This window comes from Salmo salar, chromosome ssa19 (assembly GCF_905237065.1).
Source record: "Salmo salar chromosome ssa19, Ssal_v3.1, whole genome shotgun sequence".
Taxonomy (NCBI): Eukaryota; Metazoa; Chordata; class Actinopteri; order Salmoniformes; family Salmonidae; genus Salmo; species Salmo salar.
In genome coordinates, this window is record NC_059460.1 from 15,803,256 (window position 1) to 15,831,094 (window position 27,839).

Genomic DNA, 27,839 nt, shown 5'->3' on the forward strand with positions numbered 1-27,839 from the left:
TTCTATATTAGTAGATATAACAGCATCAGAGGCCTAATTCCATCAGAGGTCCGCAGGTTATGGGGACAGCAACCTAGAGGACTGTTTAGCTGCTGCTGAGCATGACATAGAGAGACAGAGAGAGAAGAGAACAGAAGGGAAAAGGCTTGGAGGGGAACTCACTACCACCACCTCTGTCCACAGCAGAGTCTGTTAGCTACCCAGCTATACAGCCATGTTCGGCAAATTGAAGAGGATGTTTATCCCCCAACCCCCAGCAGCCCCGGTATCTGCTCCAGCCGCGGGCTCTGCTGGAGCCCCGGCCTCTGCCCCAGCCACGGTCCCTGCCCCTACCGCGGCCCCTGCCCCAGGCGCGGCCCCTGCTCCAGCCCCGGCCACAGCCCCAGCTCCTGCACCTGCTAAGGTAAGATACCACTGGTTCATCCCAATACTGTAGCAGCATTAGGCTGATCCACTGTGTTATACGCAGCATGCTAACAACATATTGTAGGCTAGTGTAGCTGAATGATTATCACTGTCCAATGATGCTTGGACAAAGTAATGCTTATGTTAATAATGGTTATCCTCCATTTTTTTTGTGCAATATTTTTTTTCCTGTCTTTTTCATTTCTGTTTTCTCGTCACATTTTGTAAGGACCAACAATGGCTAACATTGAGAAATATCAAGCAATTTCATTTTGCATTATCATGTTTTTGCTATGAGATTTGCACTCTGGATTCCAATGCTTTACTTGTGGCAAACAATTCTTCTCCATTCTCCATGTGTTTCTATTCTTCAGGCAAAAAAAATATTGAATCATGATTGTTGTTTTTTTCTTTAATTTGTCCCATATCAATTGTTCATTACTTAAAGGCACATTCAAATTCATTGCATTATGATTAGACCTTAATTTGAAACTGTCTATCACGAGTAGTGTTTTGTTGCGGAATGGTAGATCTACTCCCTCTGTTGGAAATTGTCTTCTAAATTAAAATGTCCTCTAATCACTATGACTTGAATAATAAAAATGCGAGTTTGACTTTGAGGCAATGTTACTCATCTCAGCAAGAACATAAGCCTGCAGATAAAGAAAATGGGGCCAAGAAAGAGGACAAACCAGCAGGTAAAGAGACTTGACTGTTGGCTCATTCCTGCTGCTTCTCATTGCTTAGAGCTAGCTACTGAAAGTTTTGGATCATGTTAATGCTTGATTAAATATAGTTTGAGCTTTTTACTGTCCTTGTAAGGCAAGCCGTTACTGACAAGGTACAAGCAAACAAAAACACAACTTATTTCAAAATCCTGATTGTTGTGCTGTATGTTTTAATTTAGTGTGAGGCTGAGGTGGGTGCATGTCTTGGCTGGTTAGCTATTGTATATAGCTAACCAGATATAGACAGCTAAACTGTTTGTTTATACTTTAAGTGGAGCAGCGAGGTGAGCAAGAAGTTAAAGCTATGCAGGTCAATGGTCACATTGGTTCATCTGCATTAATGCATTAGCGTCCAGTCTGTTACTGTAGCAGATGCCCAAGATTCACAAGACTGGTCACAGAGAAGACCCCCCATGTCCCCCATCTCCTTTCTGTTGTGACCATGCAGGAAACTACTTAGGAAGCTCCTCACAAAGGCTCATACACCCCAAAATGTCATGTGTTGATATTTCTGTGGCAGATGAAATAGTTGATAGTTATTTTATGAATTTCTCTTAAATAAAGACATCATTATGCCTCTTAGACCTGGTATATATTGTTTGTTTTTCTGGTTTTCCTTGTACACCTTGAATGAAACTGCCATCCCCGCCTGTCTTTGCAGAGCCTGCACATGACCCAGCCCCGGCCCCGGCCCCAGCCCCGGCCCCAGCACCTGCTGCGGCTCCAGCTGCAGCCCCAACCGCTACCCCAGCCAACCCTGGCCAGGAGGGAGCAGAGGGGTAAGTGCAGTACCTTGTGTTCATTCTCCATTAGTCTCTACTGACATTTATAGCTGGAGATTTGGTTATGGCTGGCTAGAGTAACTCTCAATAGAAGGCTCTCTTCAACTTCCTACACTAGCACTTACAGTAAATATTGATAACACCCTTAAGGAGAAGAGTGTGAGTGAAAGTAACCTACTCACCTTCTCTTGAACCACACAATGGGAGGTTGACCGAATTTGAACCCCTTCCAAAATGGCCACCTCCCAAGAGATCTTAACACCAAATCAGTATCAAATTAATAATCTAATCAAGGCTGACACAGAGAGTGGAGAAGATCTCTCAGTCCGTGTGAGACAAACACACGCATGATCTATAGGATCTATATCCCACAGCAAAGAAACATGCAGATTAAAGGAGAGAGAGAGGAGCTGAAACGAGATAAGAAGATTAGCTGATCGAAGCTCACTGGAGCAGCTTATGGTTAGCGAGGCTATGAAACAAAAAAAATGAAAACAAATCCAGTATTAACGTCATGGCGATCCCTTTAGCCAAGGTGATCCCTTTAGTCATGTTGATGCAACTGCAGTTTGATTGTTTTTCAGTAGCTGAACAAATTCAAATCAAGTACAGCATAGCCTAGCTAACTAGTTGAGATATAGCCAACGTTTGGCTACGGGGCAGTAGAAAAGTATGAATAGAGTTAAGGTAAAACAATTAAATACCATGGCCCTGCACACTAATATTGCTTGTTAAAGGGTAATCCACTCAAAAACTCTCTTTTGGTATTTTTTTCATTATACCACTGTTCAGTCCTAAAATGTTTTGCATGTCAGCAGTCAAGTTTTCAAGAAATTGGACTTTCAAGAAGCATGTGGCGGTGACACTTAGTTCTTGAAAGTCCGATAGCTTGAAAACTTGACTGCTGACACACAAACATGTTGGGACTGTATCAACAGTGGACTAAGGAAAAATAACAAAATATCAGTTTTGACTGTCATTTCACTTTAAAGCCAAACCCAAAATGTTGCATTTTATACTGATCAAAAATATAAAAACACAACAAGAGATTGCTATGTGCACAGGTAAGTTCAGGGATATTGTCTCTGTGTATTGAAACAGGTAAGATCAGGGAAAATGTCTCTGCGTATTGAAACAGGTCAGATCAGGGAAAATGTCTCTGCGTATTGAAACAGGTCAGATCAGGGAAAATGTCTCTGTGTATTGAAACAGGTAAGATCAGGGATATTGCCTCTGTGTATTGAAACAGGTAAGTTCAGGGATATTGTCTCTGTGTATTGAAACAGGTCAGATCAAGGATATTGTCTCTGCGTATTGAAACAGGTAAGATCAGGGATATTGTCTCTGCGTATTGAAACAGGTTGGAATTGTGGTGAAATGGAAGAGGAAAGACTATATAATTATTGTGACCTCGAAGAAATAGAGAATGAAACTCATTTTATCCTCTATTGCCCTTTGTACCACGATATACACTTGCTCTTATTCCAGAAAGCACACCAGATGTACCCTGGCATTATGTGGCTGAGTGATGAGGAGAAATTGAAATGTTTTTTGTCCATTGTGTATTACCGTTTGCGGAATATTTAGATAAAGCCTGGAATAAAAGAAAAAGGGCGACCTATAATTAATAGTAAAAATATTTAGCTTCTATGTGGTAAATGGTGTGTGTATATAGATTGTGTATAGGCTTGTCTACCATGTGAATCTTCTCTTTGTGTCAGACTGGGTTCAAGTGACTTCTGTTTATTTTTTTCTGTATTTATTGGTCTGTATATGGTATGTTTGTATGTATGTATGTATATTATTGTACTGCTCTAGGGGTGTAGTTATTGTTTGGACAACCTTATTTACTATTATGTATTGATGTATTGTATTTTTTTCACTCTTTATGTGATGTGTAATGCAGCGAATGCCAGAAGAAAAATGATCATTTAATTACCATAGTGAATTTTTGTAATGTGTCAATTAATCCCTTAAGGGATGGGTTGCCAATTGATGATTTGACACGAAAATAAAATATCATTCATTCATTCATTCATTCATTCATGCAACATTTCAAAAGATATTACTGAGTTACAGTTCATATAAGGAAATCAGTCAATTGAAATACATTCATTAGGCTCTAATCTATGGATTTCACATGACTGGGAATACATATATGCATTTGTTGGTCACAGATACCTTAAAAAAAGGTAGGGGCATTTGTTGGTCACAGATACCTTAAAAAAAAGGTAGGGGCAGGTCAGAAAACCTGTTAGTATCTGGTGTGACCACCATTGGCCTCATGCAGCGCGGCACATCTCCTTAACATGGAGTTGATCAAGTTGTTGATTGTGGCCTGTGGAATGTTGTCCCACTCCTCATTAATGGCTGCGCGAAGTTTCTGGATATTGGCGGGAACTGGAACACACATCAATCCAGAGCATCCCAAACATGCTCAATGGGTGACATGTCTGGTGTGTATGCAGGCCAACAACTGGGGCACTTTAATTTTAATTTTATTATTATAATTTTTTTCACCCCTTTTTTGTCCCCAATTTCGTGGTATCCAATTGGTAGTAGTTACAGTCTTGTCTCATCACTGCAACTCCCGTACGGACTCGGGAGAGGCGAAGGTCGAGAGCCATGCATCCTCCGAAACACAACCCAACCAAGCCGCACTGCTTCTTGACACAATACTCATCCAACCCAGAAGCCAGCCGCACCAATGTGTCGGAGGAAACACCTTACACCTGGCGACCGTGTCAGCGTGCATTGCGCCCGGCCCGCCACAGGAGTCGCTAGTGCGCGATGAGACAAGGTTGTCCCGGCCGGCCAAACCCTCCCTAACCCGGACGACGCTGGGCCAATTGTGCACCGCCCCATAGGCCTCCCGGTTGCGGCCGGCTGCGACAGAGCCTGGACTCGAACCCAGAATCTCTAGTTGCACAGCTAGCACTGCGATGCAGTGCCTTAGACCACTGCGCCACTCGGGAGGCCCAGAACTGGGACATTTTCAGCTTCTAGGAATTATGTACAGATCCTTGTGACATGGGGCTGTGCATTATCATGCTGAAACATGAGGTGATGGTGGCCGATGAATGGCATGACAATGGGCCTCAGGATCTCATCACGATATCTCTGTACATTCAAATTGCCATCAATATAATGCAATTAAGTTTGTTGTCCGTAGCTTATACCTGCCCATACCATAACCCAGGGGTGGGCAACCTTTTGGCTCAATGGCCACATTGAGGTTTTGAAACCAAGTACTATATGTGTGACAAAACATGTGAAGCCTTTATTCATTTGCAAATTGACATGGAACTACTAGTGTACTGTAGGTGTACATATGCTTGCAGAACAATTATACCCTTGCACCATCACTACCCTTGTTTTTGTGAACAGATTTTTCATACGTTTTTCACAAAATGTATATAATTTATAACTACAAAGACACAGTGAAACACACACACAGATCCTGCATCTCTACCCTTATAAAGTACAATCAAACTTAGTCACAATATGCAAACTTAAAAATGTATATACTGTATATTTCATGACTGGAGACATGCAACATGTAACAGCAGATGTGTAAAAAAAACTATTCTCAAATTTGAGTGAAACATATGGTAATGGCATCCGTTTCATTTGGAATGGCCTGTTTTTAATGCATATTAAGGAACAATTCTCATCTCCATTGTGAGCCGTACTTACAGTTATCCAATCACCTCAGCCCAAATCTGACTGATTACATATTACCTGTATCCAAGTGCATTGCTGGATAATTCTCACTGCGTAACCATCACCATGAAAAAGCATAATCCTTGCTTTCCCCAGTCACGAGTCTTAATGTGAACAATGGCTCTGGTCGCCTCGCTTGGCAATGGCATCAAAGTCTGGTGTCATCTTTGATGTAGAGATTCTCAGAACAGCTGACAAGTGGTAATTTGTTAAATTTGACCTGTGACGGGATTTGTTGTAATTCATGACTGAGAACGTTTGTTCACACACATATGTGGACCTGAATAAAACAAGCATCCTTTGGGCGTGTTTCATTCAGTGAGCCATAGAACTGGGCTATTGTTGCTGTTTTGTACTTCTCCAAAGCACTGTCACATTGGATGTCGATGAGCTCCAATTGTGTGTCTGGTGGTGCTTTCTCACTGTCGAAAGACAGGGGGCATGAAACAAGCTCCAGCTCAGTCTCAGTCTTGGTGAAGTCTGAGAAGCGGCGGGAAAACTCAGCATGCAGGTCGATCAAAGTGCTACTGTATGTCTCAGTGCGGCACTGCGATGTGGGCGCGTTCAGTACGGCCAGTGTCGGAAAATGAGCAAGAGACCGGCTGCTCATTTGTCTGGAGAACAACATAAGCTTTCACATTGGAAAACAGTTCATGCACAAAAACACCATTTGCCTGCAGTTTCACATTTAGATCGTTCAGATGCCCAAACATGTCCACACCAAAAGCAAAGTCGCCCAGCCAGTCTATGTTTTTCAACTCGGACAAGTCGTCAGGAACATACCTATCTCCTGTGTTGAATCTTGTTATGTTCATACAAATATTTACACATGTTAAGTTTGCTGAAAATAAATGCAGTTGACAGTGAGAGGACGTTTCTTTTTTTGCCGAGTTTTATATATATATTCTTTAGAATATTTCTTCCACTTTGACAGAGTATTTTGTGTAAATCGTTGACAAAAAATGACTTAAATCCATTTTAATCCCACTTTGTAACACAACAAAATGTGGAAAATGTCAAGGGGTGTGAATACTTCTGAAGGCTCTGTAATTTAGAATGTCTACATAAATAAAGCAATTTCATTGGTCTCATATTACTCTGTAGGCTACTGACCTATTGAAAGCTTCATCTGACATCTCACCATGCTGTACATCTGCCTGTAGTTATTGAAATCAACCTGCAGGAGGTTTGTTTGTTGTTGCGGGAGACAACTGCTGGCAAGGTTCTGACAGATATGTGTCTTGGTGGCAAGGACACACCCAGGAAACACCCACATCAAACCACACCCCCAAGCCAACTCATGGTAGGCACAGATAGAACAATGAGATCAGTTATAAACATATTTGGCTTCTGTCATGGTGTCAGCATTTCTTAAGAGGAGCAAGCCAAAAAACGAGGCCAAATCAGCAGGTGCAGTGTAATGTGGTGTTTATTCCAGCAGAGGGAACACTTCCTTCGTTTATAGTGTTGGACCAACATGTTCAGTTGAAATTGAGCAAAACTGAGATATTGTCTGAGGTCCCAGATCTGTTTGTGCTCTGGCATGAGTTGGCACAAAAAGGCTGCCACTCAAAATAAAAACTTGAGACAGAGTTGACACAGTTAACTTCCTGAAAGAGCTGTATTTTGAAATAATGATTCAATAAGGGAAATGTAATGGGGGTCTTATTCTGTAATGCAGTAATGGTGAAACTCACTGTCAAGTGATTTTATTTTCCTTTCCAGAGAAGAAGTTCCCCCTCCTCCACCACCTCCTATAGTGGTAAATAGGTACTCTGATGATCACCTCCGGGTCATAGTGAAGAGGATGAGAGAGAGAACAGAAATATACAGAGAGAAGCTCATAGACCCACATGCATCATCACCTGAATTCAGCCCTCCTGTCAGTAAGTATCCACACTCAAGGTAGTCATAAGAAATATAGTGGATTCATTGGGAGTCATAAGGGATTCATACGAGTCATAAGGGATTGAAATACACAGCGGATACACACATTTCGTTTGTTCTTTATTTAGTTGTCCCCTGATAACCTGTTAGCTTTAGCACCGTTTTGTGTATAATATCTATCTGACTCCTTAGCTATATTTGTTGACTATGGGTTATCATAGGATGTAACTTTGTAATGTTTAAATTCTTTATTCTACTCAAGCTCCCATTTATCAAAAAAAAGGATTATGAAATATTAATTAAAGAGAGGCTAATAAAAGAAGAGCAAGATAGGATAAAGAAAGAAGAGGAAGACTTAAAAAGGAAAGATGCGGCAGAGAAGAAAAAGCAGGAGATGGCGGAAAAGAAAGCGGCAGAGCAAAAAGCGAAAGATGACGCAAAAGCATCGGAGCCTGTGGTCAAACCAACTTTTGGCCAGGAAGTTGCCGCCTTCCTTGACAGGAGGCTGAAACCTATTGAGGATGCGATGGACTCAGTGCTGCCATCCACCATAGATCCATTCTCAGGTACGTACTGTATGCCAACTCTGCTGCTGCTCTGGTAAACTGCTAACAACATGAAATTGTTTTGTAAATAATTGACCACGCAATACAATGCTGTATTGCATGTATGTTTCAGTGTTAATGCAGTAATAGTAAAGAGTTTGGATTCGGGCCTTGCAGCCTTGCACCGTAGCTTTTACATTGATTCCTTATCTATCTCCCTCTATCCCCCTCTCTTGCTCTCTCTCTCTCTCTCCCTCCCTCCTGTCTCTCTCTCGTCATACTTTCTCCCATTCCTCCTCTCTCTGTAGATCGTGCGTACATCATGTGGCTCACTCTGGTGACTCTGGCCTTCAACTACAACACCTGGTTCATGACTGCTCGTCTGTGTTTCCCCTACCACACCCCGGAGTGGATCCCTTACTGGATAGCCATGGACCTTGTGGCTGATTTCATCTATCTCATTGATTCAATCTTCTTCCAGGCCCGCAAGCAGTTCGTCAAAGGAGGGGATGTCGTTGTAAGTCCCTCAGCTCTCCCTTTTTCTCCAGAGGAAGTAGGACTACTACTGTCCTTAAACTATGAGGGCATTTTGTGAGTGTTACAGTTTGAACACTTATGAACAATTAAATATGAAAAATAAATGGCCAAGATGACACTTCCAGCTCAATTTAAGCATACCTGCATTGCATACGTTTTGCAGCAGGGTATAAATGTATCAGTCTTTCCCATAGTCCAATGAAATCGCATAATTATATGTTAATAAGGTGTTTAGAAAGACCAGGTAGACTTCCCCACACAGGTAGACCCTTTCATTGTTCTGGTATACAAAATGAGACTTGTGTGCAGTGGACTGGCAGTAGTTGCATAAACAGGTATTCTGCATAAACATTGCTAAGGTAGATGTGATTTTGTCTTTAATGTTCTGTCTTTCAGAAAGACAGGATTATAACCAAAGCGTACTACAGAAACTCTGAGAGATTTAAGGTACTTCAAAGATGTAATTGTTTGTTATATAAACTGTCCATCATTTTTCATGGCTTAAACACAAACATCTGACATTTATATATTTGATTAAAAAACATTTTTTTCTGCATGTCTTCAAGGCAGTGGCTTCAGTTACCACCTACTGTAACTTATTTGTCTCTTTCCTCAGATGGACATGATAGCAATGGCACCCATAGACTTGCTATGCTTCCATTTCGGATACAAATCCATCTTCAGATTCAATCGAATGATAAAGGTAAAGCATTTTCTGTTATGGTCAACTTATGCAAACTCATCTTATGCTAAAACAAGCATGACTCAACTGTTAACACTGATTCTACTGTTTTGTGTTTGCTACTTTTTGATTTTATTTGACAATTTAATCATTTAAAATGCTTAAAAATGTTTCACCCCACAACAGATACATATACCAAATCCAGTCGAGGATAAACACAATAACGTAAAAAGACTGAAAGTCTTTATCGTGTTTATCCGCGACTGGATTTGGTATATGTATCTGTTGCGGGGTTGAACATTTTTAAGCATTTTAAATCGTTAAATTGTCAAATAAAATCAAAAAGTAGCAAACATAAAACAGTATGCCACTTTTGGGGTGTTAATTTTGAGGTCTTCTTTAGGTGGACACATTCTTTGAGTTCAGTGATCGTCTGGAGAGCCTCATGTCCAAGGCCTACATTTGGAGGTATGTCACTAACTTTACAACTTAAGTATGCCTATGTTTGGCCTAGAATCAATCCTTTATACTGTACCAACTCCAAATATGATGAAATCTGACATGACTGTCAGCGGTGAGCTGATGACCCTTCAATCAATCAATCAAACAACCAATCAATCAATCAAATACAGTACATTTCTATATTCCTTTTTACAGCAACATTTACAGTACCAGTCAAAAGTTTGGACACAACTACTCATTCAAGGGTTTTTCTTTGTTTTTACTATTTTCTACATTGTAGAATAATAGTGAAGACATAAAAACTATGAAATGACACATGGAATTGTGTAGTAACCAAAAAAGTGTTAAAACAAATCAAAATATATTTTATATTTGAGATTTTTCAAAGTAGACACCCTTTGCCTTGATGACAGCTCTGCACACTCTTGGCATTCTCTCAACCAGCTTCATGAGGTAGTCACCTGGAGTGCATTTCAATTAACATGTGTGGCTCTTCAAGTGCAGTCGCAAAAACCATCAAGTGCTATGATGAAACTGACTCTCATGAGGACCGCCACAGGAATGGAAGACCCACAGTTACCTCTACTACAGAGGATAAGTTCATTAGAGTTAACTGCACCTCAGATTGCAGCCCAAATAAATGCTTCACAGAGTTTAAGTAACAGACACGTCTCAACATCCACTGTTCAGAGAAGACTGCATGAATCAGGCCTTCATGGTTGAATTGCCAAGAAACACAAGCAATGGACATTAGACTGGTGGAAATCTGTCCTTTGGTCTGATGAGTCAAAATGTTTGGTTCCAACTGCCGTGTCTTTTGTGACGGAGAGTTGGTGAATGGATGATCACCGCATGTGTGGTTCTCACCGTGAAGCATGGAGGAGGAGGTGTGATGGTGTTGGGGTGCTTTGCTGGTGACACTGTCAGTGATTTATTTAGAATTCAAGGCACACTTAACCAGCATGGCTTCCACAGCATTCTGCAGCGATGCACCATCGCATCTGGTTTGCACTTAGTGGGACTATCATTTGTTTTTCAACAGGACAATGACCCAACACACCTCCAGGCTGTGTAAGGGCTATTTTTCCAAGAAGGAGAGTGATGGAGTGCTGCATCAGATGACCTGGCCTCCACAATCGCCCAACCTCAACCCAATTGAGATGGTTTGGGATGAGTTGGCCGCAGAGTGAAGGAAAAGCAGTCAACAACTGCTCAGCATATGTGGGTACTCCTTCAAGACTGTTAGAAAAACATTCCTCATGAAGCCGGTTGAGAGAATGCCTAGAATGTGCAAAGCTGTCATCAAGGCAAAGGGTGGCTACTTTGAAAAATCTCAAATATAACATACACTACCATTCAAAAGTTTGGGGTCACTTAGAAATGTCCTTGTTTTTGAAAGAAAAGCTATTATTTTGTCCATTCAATTAACATCAAATTGATCAGAAATACAGTGTTGACATTGTTAATGTTGTAATCAGCACAACAGTTTTCAGCTGTGTTAACATAATTGCAAAAGGGTTTATTAATGATCAATTAGCCTTTTAAAATGATCAACTTGGATTAGCTAACACAACGTGCCGTTGGAACAGAGGAGTGATGGTTGCTGATAATGGGCCTCTGTACGCCTATATAGATATTTCATAAAAAATCTGCCGTTTCCAGCTACAGTACAGTACAATAGTCATTTACAACATGAACAATGTCTACACTGTATTTCTGATCAATTTGATGTTATTTTAATGGACAGAAAATGTTATTTTCTTTCAAAAACAAGGACATTTCTAAGTGACCCCAAACTGTTGAATGGTGGTGTATATTTTCATTTGTTTAACACTATTTTGGTTACTACATGATACCATATGTGTTTATAGTTTTGACATCTTCACTGTTATTCTACAATGTAAAAATAGTAAAAATAAAGAAAAACCCTTGAATGAGTAGGTGTGTCCAAACGTTTGAATAGTACTGTATCTTGAAGTGCTATACCCTTGCTTGCTGTGTTACAAGAGTGGTCCGCACCATTGGCTACCTGCTCTTCATGCTCCACCTCAATGCCTGTGCCTACTACGTGGCCTCGGCCTACCAGGGCATCGGCAAGACCACATGGGTCTACACTGGCAAAGGCAGCGCGTATGTACATTACACCAACTCAATTGTATATCTCCCGCTGTCAGTGCACACCTATGCAGAGCTCAAGTTATTGTTCAATGTTAGTTACTGCATGACCGTATCTACTGTATAACATTATTAATTTGCAACTTGTTCATTTGTCATATACTTTTGCACTGTATATCCATGTCAATATTGTAAGGAAGTACTGTTCTAAAGCTATACACATTAGTAGAATGAGACCATGCATGTTACTTGTAGTTGATTATCTATATACATAATTTGGACATACTTTGGACTATGTATACTTTTTTTCTCTATTTGGACTGCCTTATGTATTTTTATTTTTTTTAGTTACCTGAGCAGTTTCTTCTATGCGGAGAAATCCCTGCTGATGATCGCAGAGTTGCCATTTCCCGACACCTTATTCGGCCAGTTGTTTCAGATGGCCAACTATTTTTTCGGCGCCTTCTTTTTGTCCATCTTTCTTGGCCAGGTAGTCTTCTTAGTGTGCTTGATTTTTGTCACATTTTTGTCTTTTATTTTGTTTTGGTGTTTGACAATTTCCAGTTTTTCTCTTCAAATATGACCCCCCCCAAAAGGATTTTCCCCCCAACAATTTGAACACTTTTCCCATCTCCTGTCATAACCTTAGATCCAGTGCCAGGGTGGTCAACAACACACAACCAAATGACCTAGCTACTGCGGAGCAGATAGACTAGCACCCCTCCTAACGCCAACCCCTCTCCACACACAGATACCTGTCTAATACCCCACTCCTCTCTACAGGTACTTGCGTTGTTACTATTACGCAGTCCGCAGTCTGATCAACATCGGTGGTCTTCCCGAGCCCCACACAGTCTTTGAGATTACCTTTCAGTTGTCAAACTTTTTCGTGGGTGTCTTCGTGTTCTCCAGTTTGATTGGACAGGTAACAGGAAGAGACATAGTCAGATAGATCTCCCATTGGCTTTCCCATCAAGGATCTAAAGCTCCTATTGAATTAATCAAAGCCCCCCATTTCCCCCTGATTCATCTGGAAACCTTAATCTTAGCAGTGTTTCTTACACCACAACCTAGTCTCTGTCTTTGTCATAGCCATAGCATAGATGTCGTAGTGAATAACTGGGTGGGTGGTTCTCTTTCAATTATTAGTTTCAATATCTCACATGTGGAATTTACCTGAATCTCAATAGCAGGTTTTTCAGTTCTCATCTTCTGTGTTGGGTGACTTTACCGAAAGGAATGTTTTTGCTTCGGGTAAGAATTTGCTTTTCCACTTTTTCTTCCCTTTGTCTCCTTTGGCACACGGCAAGCTACTGAGACTTGGCTAGCTTAGCTGCAAGGCTTAGCTAACCTGGCTAGCTCGCCGCAAGTCTAGCTAGCTTTTTGTAGGTCGAGAGACATGCTTTTGTTCGTCGCAAGTCCAACAAAGCGCTAGCTTCCTTTGGCTAACATTGTGCTAACTAGCTAAGTTACTAGCACATGAGGCGAATGGTAGCTACGTTCACATTATTAAAGGATTAGCTTTCTCCGGCTAGTACTGTGCTAACTAGCTAGGCTATTAGCCCACGTGGTGAACGCTAGTTTAGTTTCACTTTATTCTCAGATTAGCTGTTTTTTGGCACCATGGAGCCTGCCAGCCCCGGCCCCTGCCCCAGCAATGGCACATCTATGTCCATGCAGTTTAACCATATTAGGCAAGGACACGCACCCCCTATGTGTTGTTTGCCTGGGTCCTGAACCCATGGGGGTGGCAGTGCAGAGAGGGACTGGAACGACGGGAGGAAACTCCCCTCTTGAATTGTTCCAGCTCCTCTCATCCATCCCAGCTTGTGTATAAGCATTGAACGTTTTTCCTTACTGCTTGCCTACCAATCCGATTTGATGCTGGAGATGCACAATCTCTTAGCTATTGGCAAATCTAACCCAGACTTTTGTGATGAGATCTGTGTCGTCACAGACCTCTACCTCAGATCCTCCAGAGGCACCATTCAAGGCTGTGGCTGTGCCATGAGCCTTGCAGTGGTGGGGTGGAGAGCCTTGTGGCTCAACTTGTCCAGCCTGTTGGACAAAGAGAAGCAGATTTCCTTGACCCTCCTGTCAAGCCATCCCACATACCTGGGAACTGTGGCCTCCACGAGCCAAGGCTTCGCGGCAGGGAGCCGACAATTAGGTGAATCCCCCAGCAACGCAGCAGAGACCGAACCCACAATTCGGGTCCCCGAACAGGGGTTGACAGTGGGGAAATCGGTCCTTCGCTGCATCAAGGACCCGCCCAGCTGATTTGTTTCCCTATAGGGGGGAAGGGGTAAACCCCCTGCAGCAGAGAGGGGCAGCCAGCAGTTCACCTCTGTGCTCCTGGAACCCATTCCCTTGCATTCGCTCTCAAGGAAGAGGAGGGGAATCCACTCTACCCCTGAGTGCCCTCTGTGACATGACTCCCCCCCTCGACTCTCATTCAAGCAGCTGGGGCAAGACAACAAATTGGCAGTCGCGCACAACCACTGTCCCTATGTTCCATTGTGTCAACACTGCCCATGTCAATAAAAAAAAGTATCTGCTGTATCCAGGCGTCATACCAAGGACACAGAGCAAAAATGAAATGAAAAGGCGACTCCAGCACTACTGGTGAGTGAGAGTCTACTGACCTGTGGGCTACTCGCCACAAGAGCAGGGAACTGGCGTGCATGCGCAGTCCAGCCCTGGGTCTGGTCCATGGTGACAAAGGGGTACAGACTGCAGTTTGCTATGAGACCACCCGTTTTCAACTGCATTTTGGAATCAGTGGTGATTGGCGACTCGGCATGCATACTAGAGCAGGAAATCTCCTCTCTATTAAGCAAAGCAGCTATCAGGGCAATACCAGCAGCATAGAGCCACCTCGGCTTCTACTCCCAGTACTTCCTGCTTCCCAAAAAAGCTGGAGGGGTAAACCACATTCTGGACCTACAGGGCCTCAACAGCTATCTGAAAATGTTCATGTTCCCATATGTTTACATTCAACATTCTGTCGGTTCACATCAGTCGACCTGTAGGACAGTTATTTTCACATAAGCATCCTGCCAGCACACAGGAGGTTTCTAAGGTTTGCTTTTCAAGGCACAGCCTACAAATACCTCGCTAGCTCTAGCTCCATAAACATTCCGCAAATGTATAGAGGCAGCTCAGTCAGAGTGAGGGAAGAAGGCTCATCCCTCATCTTGGTAGCCCCTCGATGGCCAGGCAAGCTTTGGGTGGCGGAGATCATTCTCCTGCTGTACGACGAGCCCTGGCAACTCTCGTTATGCAGGGATCTTTTGACCGAAACGAACTGAGAGATTTTCCACCCTCACCCAGACACCATGGCCCACTGCGCCTGGCCCGTGAGAGGTTACATTTGGATGCGACAGGCCTACAACTTGGAGTCATTGAGACTATCCAGAGTGCCAAGGCCCCTTCTACATGACAAGTAGTGCCTTTTTGAGAAGTGGTGTGACCAAAAACAGATCATTTCTTACCAATTCTCTGTATCCAAGGTTTTATGCTTTTTTGCAGTACCTTATTGACAGAGGGAAGGCATTCCCCACTGTTAAGGTCTATCTAGCTGCTATCTCGGCCTGTCATATAGGCTTTGACAATAACAGTGGGAAACACCCCTTGTTTTTGTTTCATGAAGGGGCAGTCCACTTACCTCCAGTATCAAAGCCTTTGCTCCGTCTTTTGGATATTTCACGGCAGCCTTTTGAGCCGCTGGAAAGCGTTGAGATGAGGTATCTCTCCTTAGGACCGCTTTACTGGTCGCCTTTATGTCCACAAAGTGAGTGAGTGATGCATGCTGCATGCACTATCAGCTCACCATTCGTGTCTACAGTTTGCCCCGGGCTTTCCCAAGGTGTCTTTGTTGCCCAACCTCATCTTTATGCCTAAGGTCAGTGACCTTGGCTTTCCACCTTCACTTCTACGGAAGAAGAGCATATCCATAATTTGTGTCCAGTACGTGCATTACGTGTATACTTGGATAGAACAAGAGCTTTGCACAAAAGCGACCAACTCTTTGTGTCCTGGGCACCTCCTTGTCAACGGTTATCACATTGGATTGTGGAAGCTATTATATTGGCCTATAATAGCAAGGGCTTACAGCCTTCAGAGAGTCTGAGGGCTCACTCCACCAGAGGTATGTTTACCTCTTGGGAACTGTTCAAGGGCATCTCCTTACAGGAGATTTGCGATGTGGCTTGTTGGGTATCCTCTCATGCTTTTATGAGGTTCTACCGGCTAGACATCACTGTACCTTCTTTGACACATATTGTCCTCAGTGTCGTGGCCTTTGAGGGTTCATACGTTGAGACTACCTGGCTTCAGAGAGCATGCTTGCGATATGGGACTTGGCCAAAATCCCACATGTGAGATATGTGGGATTTTTGAAAGACAATTCAAGGTTACTTTTGTAACCCTGGTTCTCTAATATTATGAGTGAGATATCTCACCGCATTCCCCTACTCGCAAGAGTGTGAGGAAGTTCAGAATGCTTGAAAATGACTAGAGGGCGGGCGAGTTGCTCCTTATCGTGAGGGGAGGGGCTCACCTCATTTGCCACTCGACCTGTCTGTTTCCAACAAACGTGTGCAATTGGTTCTTTGAGCTTCTGAGATTCAGGTCAATGCCATATGTGAGATATCTCACTCATAATATCAGAGAACTGGGGTTACGAAAGTAACTGAGTTTCCTGGACACAGATTAAGCCTAGTCCTTGACTAAAAAGCAATCTCTCTGGAGAATCACTGTTGAATGTGTCGTTTAGTCCAGGACTAGACTCAATCTGTTGAAGTGAACAAAAGAAAATGTTTGATGATAGCATTATTTCCCTGGCCCATAGCCACCTCAGTCTCCGGACTCTGATCTATCCAGACAGATATAGATATAAACTCAGCAAAAAAAGAAATGTCCTCTCACTGTCAACTGCTTTAATTTTCAGCAAACTTAACATGTGTAAATATTTGTATGAACATAACAAGATTCAACAACTGAGACATAAACTGAACAAGTTCCACAGACATGTGACTAACAGAAATGGAATAATGTGTCCTTGAACAAAGGGGGAGTCAAAATCAAAAGTAACAGTCAGTATCTGGTGTGGCCACTAGCTGCATTAAGTACTGCAGTGCATCTCCTCCTCATGGACTGCACCAGATTTGCCAGTTCTTGCTGTGAGATGTTACCCCACTCTTCCACCAAGGCACCTGCAAGTTCCCGGACATTGCTGGGGGGAATGGCCCTAGCCCTCACTCTCCCGATCCAACAGGTCCCAGACGTGCTCAATGGGATTGAGATCCGGGCTCTTCGCTGGCCATGGCAGAACACTGACATTCTTGTCTTGCAGGAAATCACACACAGAACGAGCAGTATGGCTGGTGGCATTGTCATGCTGGAGGGTCATGTCAGGATAAGCCTGCAGGAAGGGTACCACATGAGGGAGGAGGATGTCTTCCCTGTAACGCACAGCGTTGAGATTGCCTGCAATGACAACAAGCTCAGTCCAATGATGCTGTGACACACCACCCCAGACCATGACGGACCCTCCACCTCCAAATCGATCCCGCTCCAGAGTACAGGCCTTGGTGTAACGCTCATTCCTTTGACGATGAAAGCGAATTCGAACATCACCCCTGGTGAGACAAAATCGCGACTCGTCAGTGAAGAGCACTTTTTGCCAGTCCTATCTGGTCCAGCGATGGTGGGTTTGTGCCCAAAGGTAACGTTGTTGCCGGTGATGTCTGGTGAGGACCTGCCTTACAACAGGCCTACAAGCCCTCAGTCCAGCCTCTCTCAGCCTATTCCGGACAGTCTGAGCACTGATGGAGGGATTGTGCTTTCCTGGTGTAACTCGGGCAGTTGTTGTTGCCATCCTGTACCTGTCCTGCAGGTTTGATGTTCGGATGTACCGATCCTGTGCAGGTGTTGTTACACGTGGTCTGCCACTGCGAGGACGATCAGCTGTCCGTCCTGTCTCCTTGTAGTGCTGTCGAAGGCATCGCACAGTACGGACATTGCAATTTATTGCCCTGGCCACTGCAGTCCTCATGCCTCCTTGCAGCATGCTTAAGGCACGTTCACGCAGATGAGCAGGGACCCTGGGCATCTTTCCTTTGGTGTTTTTCAGAGTCAGTAGGAAGGCCTCTTTAGTGTCCTAAGTTCTCATAACTGTGACCTTAATTTCCCACCGTCTGAAAGCTGTTAGTGTCTTAACAACCGTTCTACAGGTGCATCTTCATTAATTGTTTATGGTTCATTGAACAAGCATGGGAAACAGTGTTGAACACTTTACAATGAAGATCTGTGAAGTTATTTGGATTTTTACAAATTATCTTTGAAAAATAGGGTCCTGAAAAAGGGACGTTTCTTTTTTTGCTGAGTTTAGTAGATTATAAACCTGTATAAATGCAGGTAAGTAGTCAGGTGTGGTATTGAATCAAAGATGATTTTATTCTACTGACCAGCCTCACTGACCTATATTTAGCTTGGAATTCCTGTGACATGTTTATTTGATTTCTTGGAAATGTCACTTATTACATTTGTTACAAATTGGTAATTTTGCTGACAACCAACTTGTAACAAACAGACCTATGAAGTTATAAGTTGAACTTGAGCTTGACCTCAGTTGACTTATGTGTCTAATATGATCCATTCCAGATGAGAGATGTCATTGGGGCAGCCACCGCAGGCCAGACCTACTTCCGTTCCTCCATGGACAACACTGTGTATTATATGGTGTCAAATCACATCCCCAAACTGTGTCAGAACAGAATACGCACCTGGTACAACTACACCTGGGACGCCCAGGGCATGCTAGGTAAGGAAACTCTCAGGCTGCGTCTCAAGTGGCACTGTATTCCCTATTTGAGACGCAACCTCAATATTTTCCTTCAAGCATTGAAGGTAGACTCTACAAAATGATGTTGCCAGGAGCAGCACCAGAAATAGTGAGATGAGCAAGATGCAACACTTCGCTCTCCCACAGTCACACACAGTATCTGTGCATGTGCACGGGTTTGCTTCACACTGTGTACAGCGTGGTAGCCACGGGACTATAACAGTGGAGAAGTTGAGCCTCGCACTTCAACACTCTTAGTTATTCCAGAAATTAACCCACTATGCTGTTTACTTTCTGCATCTACATCATATCGCTGAGTCTACCTTTAACAAAGGCTCAGGTCTAAGTGAATAAGAGTTCTATTCGATAAGACATCAGTAATTACCTGTGTATTTATGGTTCTTCTTGCCTGCCTTTAGATGAGTCTGAGCTGCTGGAGCAGATGCCTCTGGTCATGAGGACAGCCATTGCTGTTGACATCAACCTGGCTACCTTCCAGAAAATTGATCTATTTAAGGTACCCATGAAAGCATGCACGCAAGCACACTAGTGGTGCGTGGGTCCGCTATTTGTTCACCCGCAACTGCACGCAATTCCTAATAATCCATTCGCAACCGCCCGACTATATGTGATAAAGTGAAAATCTGAGGCCCTAACCCGACCCTAACCTGCTGATATAGAACATGTGCTATAGGCTACAGTCAGAGACTGCGGAATGATTTTTTGACAGCGAGTGCAGGATTGTTTTGGTCCTGATTTAGATATGTTTATGCTTATAATTTCCAATATTTTTTGTAGGGTATTTGTTAGTCTACTTGTCTATAGTTAGATACATGTAGCTTTTCTTTTGACCTTATATGTTGCCCTAGAAGACTAAATAAACCCTTGCTCACCAGAATAATATCAATAATCGATACAATGAATGATTCAATCTAGTTGACATCGATAAAGTTTTCTCTGTCATCTCTGCTTCTTTCGTGGAGCAAAGACGTTTAGGGACCTGCGATAAAATGCAACACATTTTTTTTACTGGAAATATTTTCTGAGCAAATTTTCCAAATGACATGCATTTGACCAGTTGTAAGGAAATAGAAAGCTGTGAAAACGACCCAACATGTTTCTGGTAATATTTCAGGTCGGATTGGATGCATATTTATGTGGTTGAAATACTATCAGCTTTTATGATGCTGAGAAAGATAGCACCTCTACAGACAGTATCTAACTACGAATTCACATTCTCTCAAGATGGTGAAAGAAATAAACCACTCCAGTCCTGTTCCCGAGTCAAAATTTACCCTACATTTGGTGTATCATTTTAATGCAAGACATGCTTAATTCTGCAGTAGTTAATATTAAGGCTGTGTGAGAGGTTATAGGCCTATAGTCAGTGTCCAGATTTCAGTTTCCATTTACCCCATCTGAACAGTAGGCTACAGTTCCCTTGATGTGCCATAGGCCTATTTGAAGCGACCAGCTCTCACAGTCTCACTTCAGAATTAGACGTTCAACCATGTTCCTCTCAAATGTCACATTTAAAAGTTGTTCCAAACGTCAAATTTCCAAGTGTTTAAGGTTAAGTTTAGACATTAACTCTGAATGTTTAAGGTTAGGGTTAAGTTCAGGCAATAACTCCAAATTCTTAAGGTTAGGCATTAACTTTGAATGGTTAAGGTAAGGGTTAAGGTTTGGGATTGGTTTAAAACTCAAATGTAAAAATCAACTTTCTATTGCTGGATTCGAACGTGCAACCTTTGGAATCCGAGGCAAATGCCTACGCCCATCTGCCATCCCCAATGCCCTAGCAAAACCGAAACCTACTTGAACGTAACAGCTCTCACTGTTGCCCCTAATGGCCGGTATCCACGTCATCTCCTGACGTACTCCGAAATGGATGGACGTCGAATACTGCCTTGTATCACTGGTGACCTGGCTGATTTGAAGTCCCCATCTTGTTATTGTCGATTTTGTATAGCACCTCACAATCATCACACATAACATAGCAAGCACTTCTATCATCCTCTTTTACCACTTCACCAAATCTTTCCAAAACATTACTTTTCTGGCCCTCCTTTCTCTTTGTTTTCAACTCTCCATTTTGCAGGTTTTCACTTATTGAATTAAACTATGACATTTTCGTTTTTGCCTCTGTGGATTGATGTGTATTTTTTCTGCCCATTCCCTAAAGCATTTGGCGTGTAGTCTATTTGGCGCATGTACAGTACAGTTAGGCCTTAAAGCGAACGCCTCATGTCCACCAGATGCATCATACACTTTGCATTCAGTTGGAAGTTATTCATTGTCAATGGAGCAGTCTGCAACGCTATGTTGGGGGTGCCGCGGTGTGTTCTGTGTACCGCATGTGTTCAATATTTTCAGCTCATTCGTTGCTTTACCATGCGGTGGTACAAACAGAAGTGCATACACAGACTCCAACCAGCTAGCTTTTAGCAAGATGAAAAGCAAAGCACATAGGTCAAGTACTGAAAATGCGGGCCAGCAAAACAAACAAAATGCATCTGGTGGACATCAAGCATTAGGCTTACACACTAATGTCAGATAGCCTGTATTAACTAAAGGAAAACCTAAATGTAGCCTATAGACATCAATTGCACAAGAATGATACAGTATTGTTTTCTCTTTATTCAAACCGCCCGCCCGCAACCCACCCACCCTTCATCCATACAATATTTCATGACCTTAAACCCGCCAGGATATGAGTCAACCCACGCATCACTAACGCACACACACACACACACACACACACATACACTCTTACAAAAAAGCACAGACAAACAGACAAAACTCCACCCAAAAACTATATTTCGGTATTTGTTTCATTAGGCCATTGTTGACATAGTCCCAGAATATTTTGCATGTCAGCGATCAAATTTTCAAGATATATAACTTCCAAAATACAGAAATACAGCCAGTCTGATGCATTTTGCATCATATCTTGAATTTTCCTTTAATCAACCTCAGAGAAATGTGTACAAATAATACCTTGTGATGCTTTAGTCTATGATGTTGAATTGTATTTCCTCAGGGTTGTGATAACCAGATGTTGGTAGACATGTTGCTGAGGCTTAAGTCTATTATATATCTACCTGGGGACTTTGTGGTGCAGAAGGTGAGTTTGTGTGTGTGTGTTTTATTGACTACCTCCTCTATCTGCTGCTACCGAAACACTTCCTTAAACATGTCAAACATGATCCTGTCATCGCTGGAGGTAAAATTAAGAGAGAGAGAGAGAGAGAGAGAGAGAGAGAGAGAGAGAGAGAGAGAGAGAGAGAGAGAGAGAGAGAGAGAGAGAGAGACGCAGTCATGGAATTAGCTGTTTCATGTAGTCTATAAAGGAACTGTTAAATAAGGTCAGCTCACACTATTTCGTCATAGGGTAATAGGGTAATATTGGTAAAGACATGCAGTATACTCAGCTTTTTAAAATCAGCTATATGTGTGTATATTTGGTTCCCCATAGGGAGAAAATGTTAAAGAGATGTACAGTGCCTTCAGAAAGTATTTATACCCCTTGATTTATTCCACTATTATTGCACACAGAGTGAATCCATGAAACTTACTATGTGACAATTGTCATAACTCTCCTGTGACGATCTGAAGGATCAGGTTACGGGGGGTCCACTCTACAACATGCTCTCTCTCTCATAGAGGGGGAGAGCGGAAAGTCGACTGTTTTATGGTCGGTCATAAAATACGCTGCCCCTATGCTCTGTAGTGTTCAAGGTTGGAATGTAAACTATGGAACACAGAGAGACCCTTGGACATCAAAACATTGAATAATTAAACAATGTTTCTATTTTTGAGAATGTGGGAATGGTCCGTGGACACTTAAGGGACAGTCATGTCGAGTGTGTTTCATTTGGTGATCTAATGAAGGACAGGAAACACACATAACTGTATCTCTTAAAGTGTACAGTCCCCACATTGGAATGGCTACAATTCTATAGGCCACGTAGACCATACAGCTGTAGATTTGGCTACACGGCTGGAAATGGACAAACTCTGAGACTATCAGTCACTACAGAATTCCTAGACGTATAATTACTAGTCTGAAGTGAGAAATTACAGTTGAAGTCGGAAGTTTACATACACTTAGGTTGGAGTCATTAAAACTCGTTTTTCAACCACTCCACCCACAAACTTCTTGTTAACAAACTACAGTTTTGGCAAGTCGATTAGGACATCTACTTTGTGCATGACACAAGTAATTTTTCCAACAATTGTTTACAGACAGATTATTTCACTTATAATTCACTGTATCACAATTCCAGTGGGTCAGAAGTTTACATACACTAAGTTGACTGTGCCTTGAAACAGCTTGGACAATTTCAGAAAATGATGTCATGGCTTTAGAAGCTTCTGATAGTCTAATTGACATCATTTGAGTCAATTAGAGGTGTACCTGTGGATGTATTTCAAGGCCTACCTTCAAACTCAATGCCTCTTTGCTTGACATCATGGGAAAATCAAAAGAAATCAGCCAAGAAAAACATTTGTAGACCTACCTTCAAGCAATTTCCAAATGCCTGAAGGTACCACGTTCATCTGTACAAACAATAGTACGCAAGTATAAACACCATGGGACCACGCAGCCGTCATACCGCTCATGAAGGAGACGCATTCTGTCTCCTAGAGATGAACGTACTTTGGTGCGAAATGTGCAAATCAGTCCCAGAACAACAGCAAAGGACCTTGTGAAGATGCTGGAGGAAACAGGTACAAAAGTATCTATATCCACAGTAAAACGAGTCCTGAAAGGCCACTCAGCAAGGAAGAAGCCACTGCTCCAAAACCGCCATAAAAAAGCCAGACTACGGTTTGCAACTGCACATAAGGACAAAGATCTTACTTTTTGGAGAAATGTCCTCTGGTCTGATGAAACAAAAATAGAACTGTTTGGCCGTAATGCGCATCGTTATGTTTGGAGGAGAAAGGGGGACGCTTGCAAGCCGAAGAACACCATCCCAACCGTGAAGCACGGGGGTGGCAGTATCATGTTGTGTGGGTGCTTTGCTGCAGGAGGGACTTCACAAAATAGATGGAATCATGAGAGAGGAAAATGATGTGGATATATTGAAGCAACATCTCAAGACATCAGTCAGGAAGTTAAAGCTTGCTCTTAAATGGGTCTTCCAAATGAACAATGACCCCAAGCATACTTCCAAAGTTGTGGCAAAATGGCTTAAGGACAACAAAGTCAAGGTATTGGAGTGGCCATCACAAAGCCCTGACCTCAATCCTATAGAAACAGAACTGTGTGGACAGAACTGAAAAGCGTGTGCGAGCAAGGAGGCCTACAAACCTGATTCAGTTTCACCAGCTCTGTCAGGAGGAATGGGCCAAAATTCACCCAACTTATTGTGGGACACTTGTGGAAGGCTACCTGAAATGTTTGACCCAAGTTGAACAATTTAAAGGCAATGCTACCAAATACTAATTGAGTGTATGTAAACTTCTGATCCACTGGGAATGTGATGAAACAAATAAAAGCTTGAATAAATAATTCTCTCTACTATTATTCTGACATTTAACATTCTTAAAATAAAGTGGTGATCCTTACTGACCTAAGACATGGATTTTTTACTAGGATTAAATGTCAGGAATTGTGAAAAACTGAGTTTAAATGTATTTAGCTAAGGTGTATGTAAACTTCTGACTTCAACTGTACATAAGTCTAGTGCGAGAATACTGACAACCGTGGAAGCATCTATTCTATGCAACGACCACCTGTAGGCCTGACGTATCCATTACAACAGACACTATCCAGAGCTGCGGAGAAAGCTACAACCACAAAGAACATTGTGACATCTGGGGAAGTAAACCAGAGACTCTCTGATGAACTGACTGTCCAGCAGACGGACCGGCGATTCCAACAGAGAAGACAGCGACGGCATACGGGCGTAAATATATACATTGCAATTATTCTCTAAAAAGCAGCCGTTCATGTGCAAAGGATTATCATTTCAATGAATATAATTATAGACTGTGTATAGTGAATATATTTTGTCTTGCCCGCTCTTTCTCAGTCCAAACCCCTTTCCTTTGTCTACCAAGCCGTCATATCGGCTTCGTCCGCTAGGGACTTTTTCTTTGTATCATGTAGTAACCCAAATATCTACTGTTTGTTTGTTGTGTAATTCTGTGTGATTATTTAGTTAGTTATTAAATAAATAATTAAGCCAATTTGTATATCGCTGATTCGTGATTTAGGCTAAGGTTCGTGCAGATATACAAGGGTTTGCGACGTTCAGTAATGAGTACTGATGAGGTAATAATAATTCATTAATAGAAGACTGTAATTGATCAGATTTTAAAATATCTTAAGAGTTATATTTTGGGAATTATAACTCTATAAATCACAATTTTCCGTGGTGCCCCGACTTCCTAGTTAGTTGATGTTTACATGATTATTTCAATCACGTAATAATTAAACCTAGAGAACTGATTTGATATAAATAAGTCTTCACATTTAATGATAGCCCAGACACGGCACAATTTTACTCCTGAACTTATTTAGGCTTGTCATAACGAAGTGGTTGAATGCTTATTGACTCAAAACCATTCTGCTTTTCATTTTTTATTCATTTGTTAAAATTTCACTTTGACATTATGAGGGTATTACCAGTGACACAAAATCTAAATGTAATCTATTTTAAGTTCAGGCTGTAACACAACAAAATGTGGAAAAAGTCAAGGGGTGTGAATACTTTCTGAAGGCACTGTACATCAAGGGGTGTGAATACTTTCTGAAGGCACTGTACATCTATAGCATACGTTTTTTGTCTGACTATCTTGTCCTGTAGGGAGATATTGGTAAAGAGATGTACATAATCAAGTCTGGAGCAGTGCAGGTGGTTGGTGGACCAGATAACTCCATCGTGTTCGTTACACTGAAGGCTGGCTGTGTGTTTGGGGAAATCAGGTACAGAACAGAGCTCTCCTGTGAACATGAGACAATGGGCAGCATCTGAAATGGCACCCTATTTCCTACAGTGCACTATTTTTGACCAGGGCCCATATAATAAGGCTCTGTTAAAAAGTAATCCTCTATGCACTCTCATCAAAGTAGTGCACTATGTAGAAAATACGCAGACATGGTGTAGCCTACACTGAGATGCCTTGTTGTGAGATTATATTATACAATTGGAGTGTTTTTCTTCAACAGTCTGTTGCAATCGTCTAAAGATGGCGGGAACAGGAGAACAGCTAATGTCAAAGCTCACGGCTTTGCTAACCTGTCCGTCCTGGAAAAGAAGGATCTCTTTGAAATTCTGGTCCACTACCCAATGGCTCAGAAAGTTCTGGCCAGGAAAGGAAAGTAAGAGAGGAGATTGGCTGTATTATTGGCACTGTATTGGATTAGTTCCTAGTTTTAATCTAAGATAATTAGTTAGTAGTAGTAGTAGTCTCTTGTAGGGAAAACATTTAAAATGCTAAAGAATACTGCTTCCCTGCTATCCTTTATCAATACAAATAGTTATTTGGATAATCCATCTATACAGTAATAGCTCATCAGACTCTATTTATAGTTTATTGAGCTATAGATGGACTATTGAAATAAAATGTTACCATGTCATGTAATAGAGATATACTTGACTCCTTTTTGACTCATTATTTTCCAAGGAAACTGATGAAGGCTAAGGGTCCAGCTGCTGCTAAGGCTGTTGAAGATAAAAAGAAAGGACTGGCGCTGTTCGTACCCAAACCCCCCACTCCTAAAATGCTGCATGTCTTTGGGGGAGGCAAAGGCTTTTTCGACAAACTCAAGGTTAGAAACATCCCTTACTCTCACTTTGACCTGTTGTTAACAACAGGTATGTACAGTATAATGATGTTCAGTTACAGTTGATAATTGTACAAGACAACTATATAAATACTGTTCGTGGCTCAAGCTGGTTTGTAATCTACTGTATTGTGTTTTTCTTTCTCTTGTAGCATGCCACTCACAATCAACAAGATTGAGAATATCAAACTGCATCATTTCTCATATTTATTACTTTTGTGGTGAGTTTACAGTGCATTATTGTTCAATCTCCTCTTTACACTCACAGCTGAATGAACATTATGTGAGTGTGTGTACAGAACACTATTATGAGGGATTCTCGCATACTATCCTTTAGAATTGTTTAACCTTTCAAAAACTTAATTAAGATGTGCAGTATTGAGAGAAAAGACAAAGTGGAAAAACAAATATGTCTAGAAGTATTTTGATCGTTTTTCTTTTCATGTCAATTATAAATGATATTTCAGGTTTAGAAACAGTTATTTGTTTTGACCAATCACAATTTCTATTTGCCAATACACAGCTCATGTAGTTTGTGGTGACAGTTATGGATGCAGTGCCAATCAAAGGGTTTATTTTTCTGTGTAACGGGTGAGTAACAGTTTAGCTACGAAACAAGCTACTTAAGTGACATTTAATATGATCTGTCTGCTTTGTAAGATATACATTTACCTAAATAAATCAATTCTCATTTACTAACGACTGCATCAGTTCCATAGTATCATATGCTTCTTCGTGATCTATTGTGTGTTGTGTTGAATAGTAGTTGAATGTGAAAGAAAGCCAACCATGGAGATCTCAGTTGTAGGTTCCATCCAATAATCCCCTTATCCAGGGTGGGACATTGTGAAGTCTTAGCTAGGAAAGGGGCGGGACATTGTGATGTTTAATTAAGTAAGTGGTCTCCTTTCTGTATCTGTCCCCAGCTTTAACACACAGTAGCCGGCGAAGCTAAGAATAACCCAAATACTATATTCACTTTAACATAGCTGAGTTTAGCCCCTACCTAAGAGTCACAGTGCAATTCTTCTGTTGCTACTTTACTATTGTGTATTAAGACGTATACCCGAATCTGGTGTTAAACCTATTTGAAGTTTGTTGATCAACTCCTGGACATCTCTGATTGATCAATTCATTGATTTGAATTAATTGTCAATTATCCAAACTTACTGCCAAGATTGCTGCAGCCATGGACAAGAAACAAAATGGCCTCCTACAGTAGAATAGCTGCTCATTCAACACCTTTGAGTACAGTACATTTACCAAACAGTCCAACGTCACGGGAAGAGTGTTGGGGATGTGAAGCAGCCATAGGTGGCAGTGAT

At 41.9% G+C, this 27,839-nt stretch overlaps 1 protein-coding gene across 1 annotated transcript; it reads left to right on the forward strand.

Annotated features, from left to right (window-relative positions):
• Positions 1–214: 214 nt before the first annotated feature.
• Positions 215–27,208, forward strand: cngb3.2 (cyclic nucleotide gated channel subunit beta 3, tandem duplicate 2). The gene is made up of 18 exons (XM_045702881.1): positions 215–403; positions 1,046–1,103; positions 1,795–1,912; positions 7,364–7,520; positions 7,788–8,091; positions 8,379–8,587; positions 9,004–9,054; positions 9,224–9,310; positions 9,693–9,757; positions 11,759–11,881; positions 12,650–12,791; positions 18,533–18,692; positions 19,133–19,230; positions 21,757–21,840; positions 25,535–25,653; positions 25,897–26,049; positions 26,355–26,499; positions 26,667–27,208. The coding sequence occupies exons 1-18, from the start codon at positions 215–217 to the stop codon at positions 26,691–26,693; spliced, it is 2,289 nt and encodes a 762-aa protein (XP_045558837.1). The 3' UTR covers positions 26,694–27,208.
• Positions 27,209–27,839: the final 631 nt, after the last annotated feature.

Bases quoted from the DNA above. Each gene is read 5' to 3' on its own strand.
- cngb3.2 (XM_045702881.1), top strand. From the start codon at position 215: ATGTTCGGCAAATTGAAGAGGATGTTTATCCCCCAACCCCCAGCAGCC. The intron at 8,588-9,003 runs GTAAGTCCCTCA...TCTGTCTTTCAG, and splicing joins TCAAAGGAGGGGATGTCGTT to AAAGACAGGATTATAACCAA. The intron at 12,792-18,532 runs GTAACAGGAAGA...GATCCATTCCAG, and splicing joins TCTCCAGTTTGATTGGACAG to ATGAGAGATGTCATTGGGGC.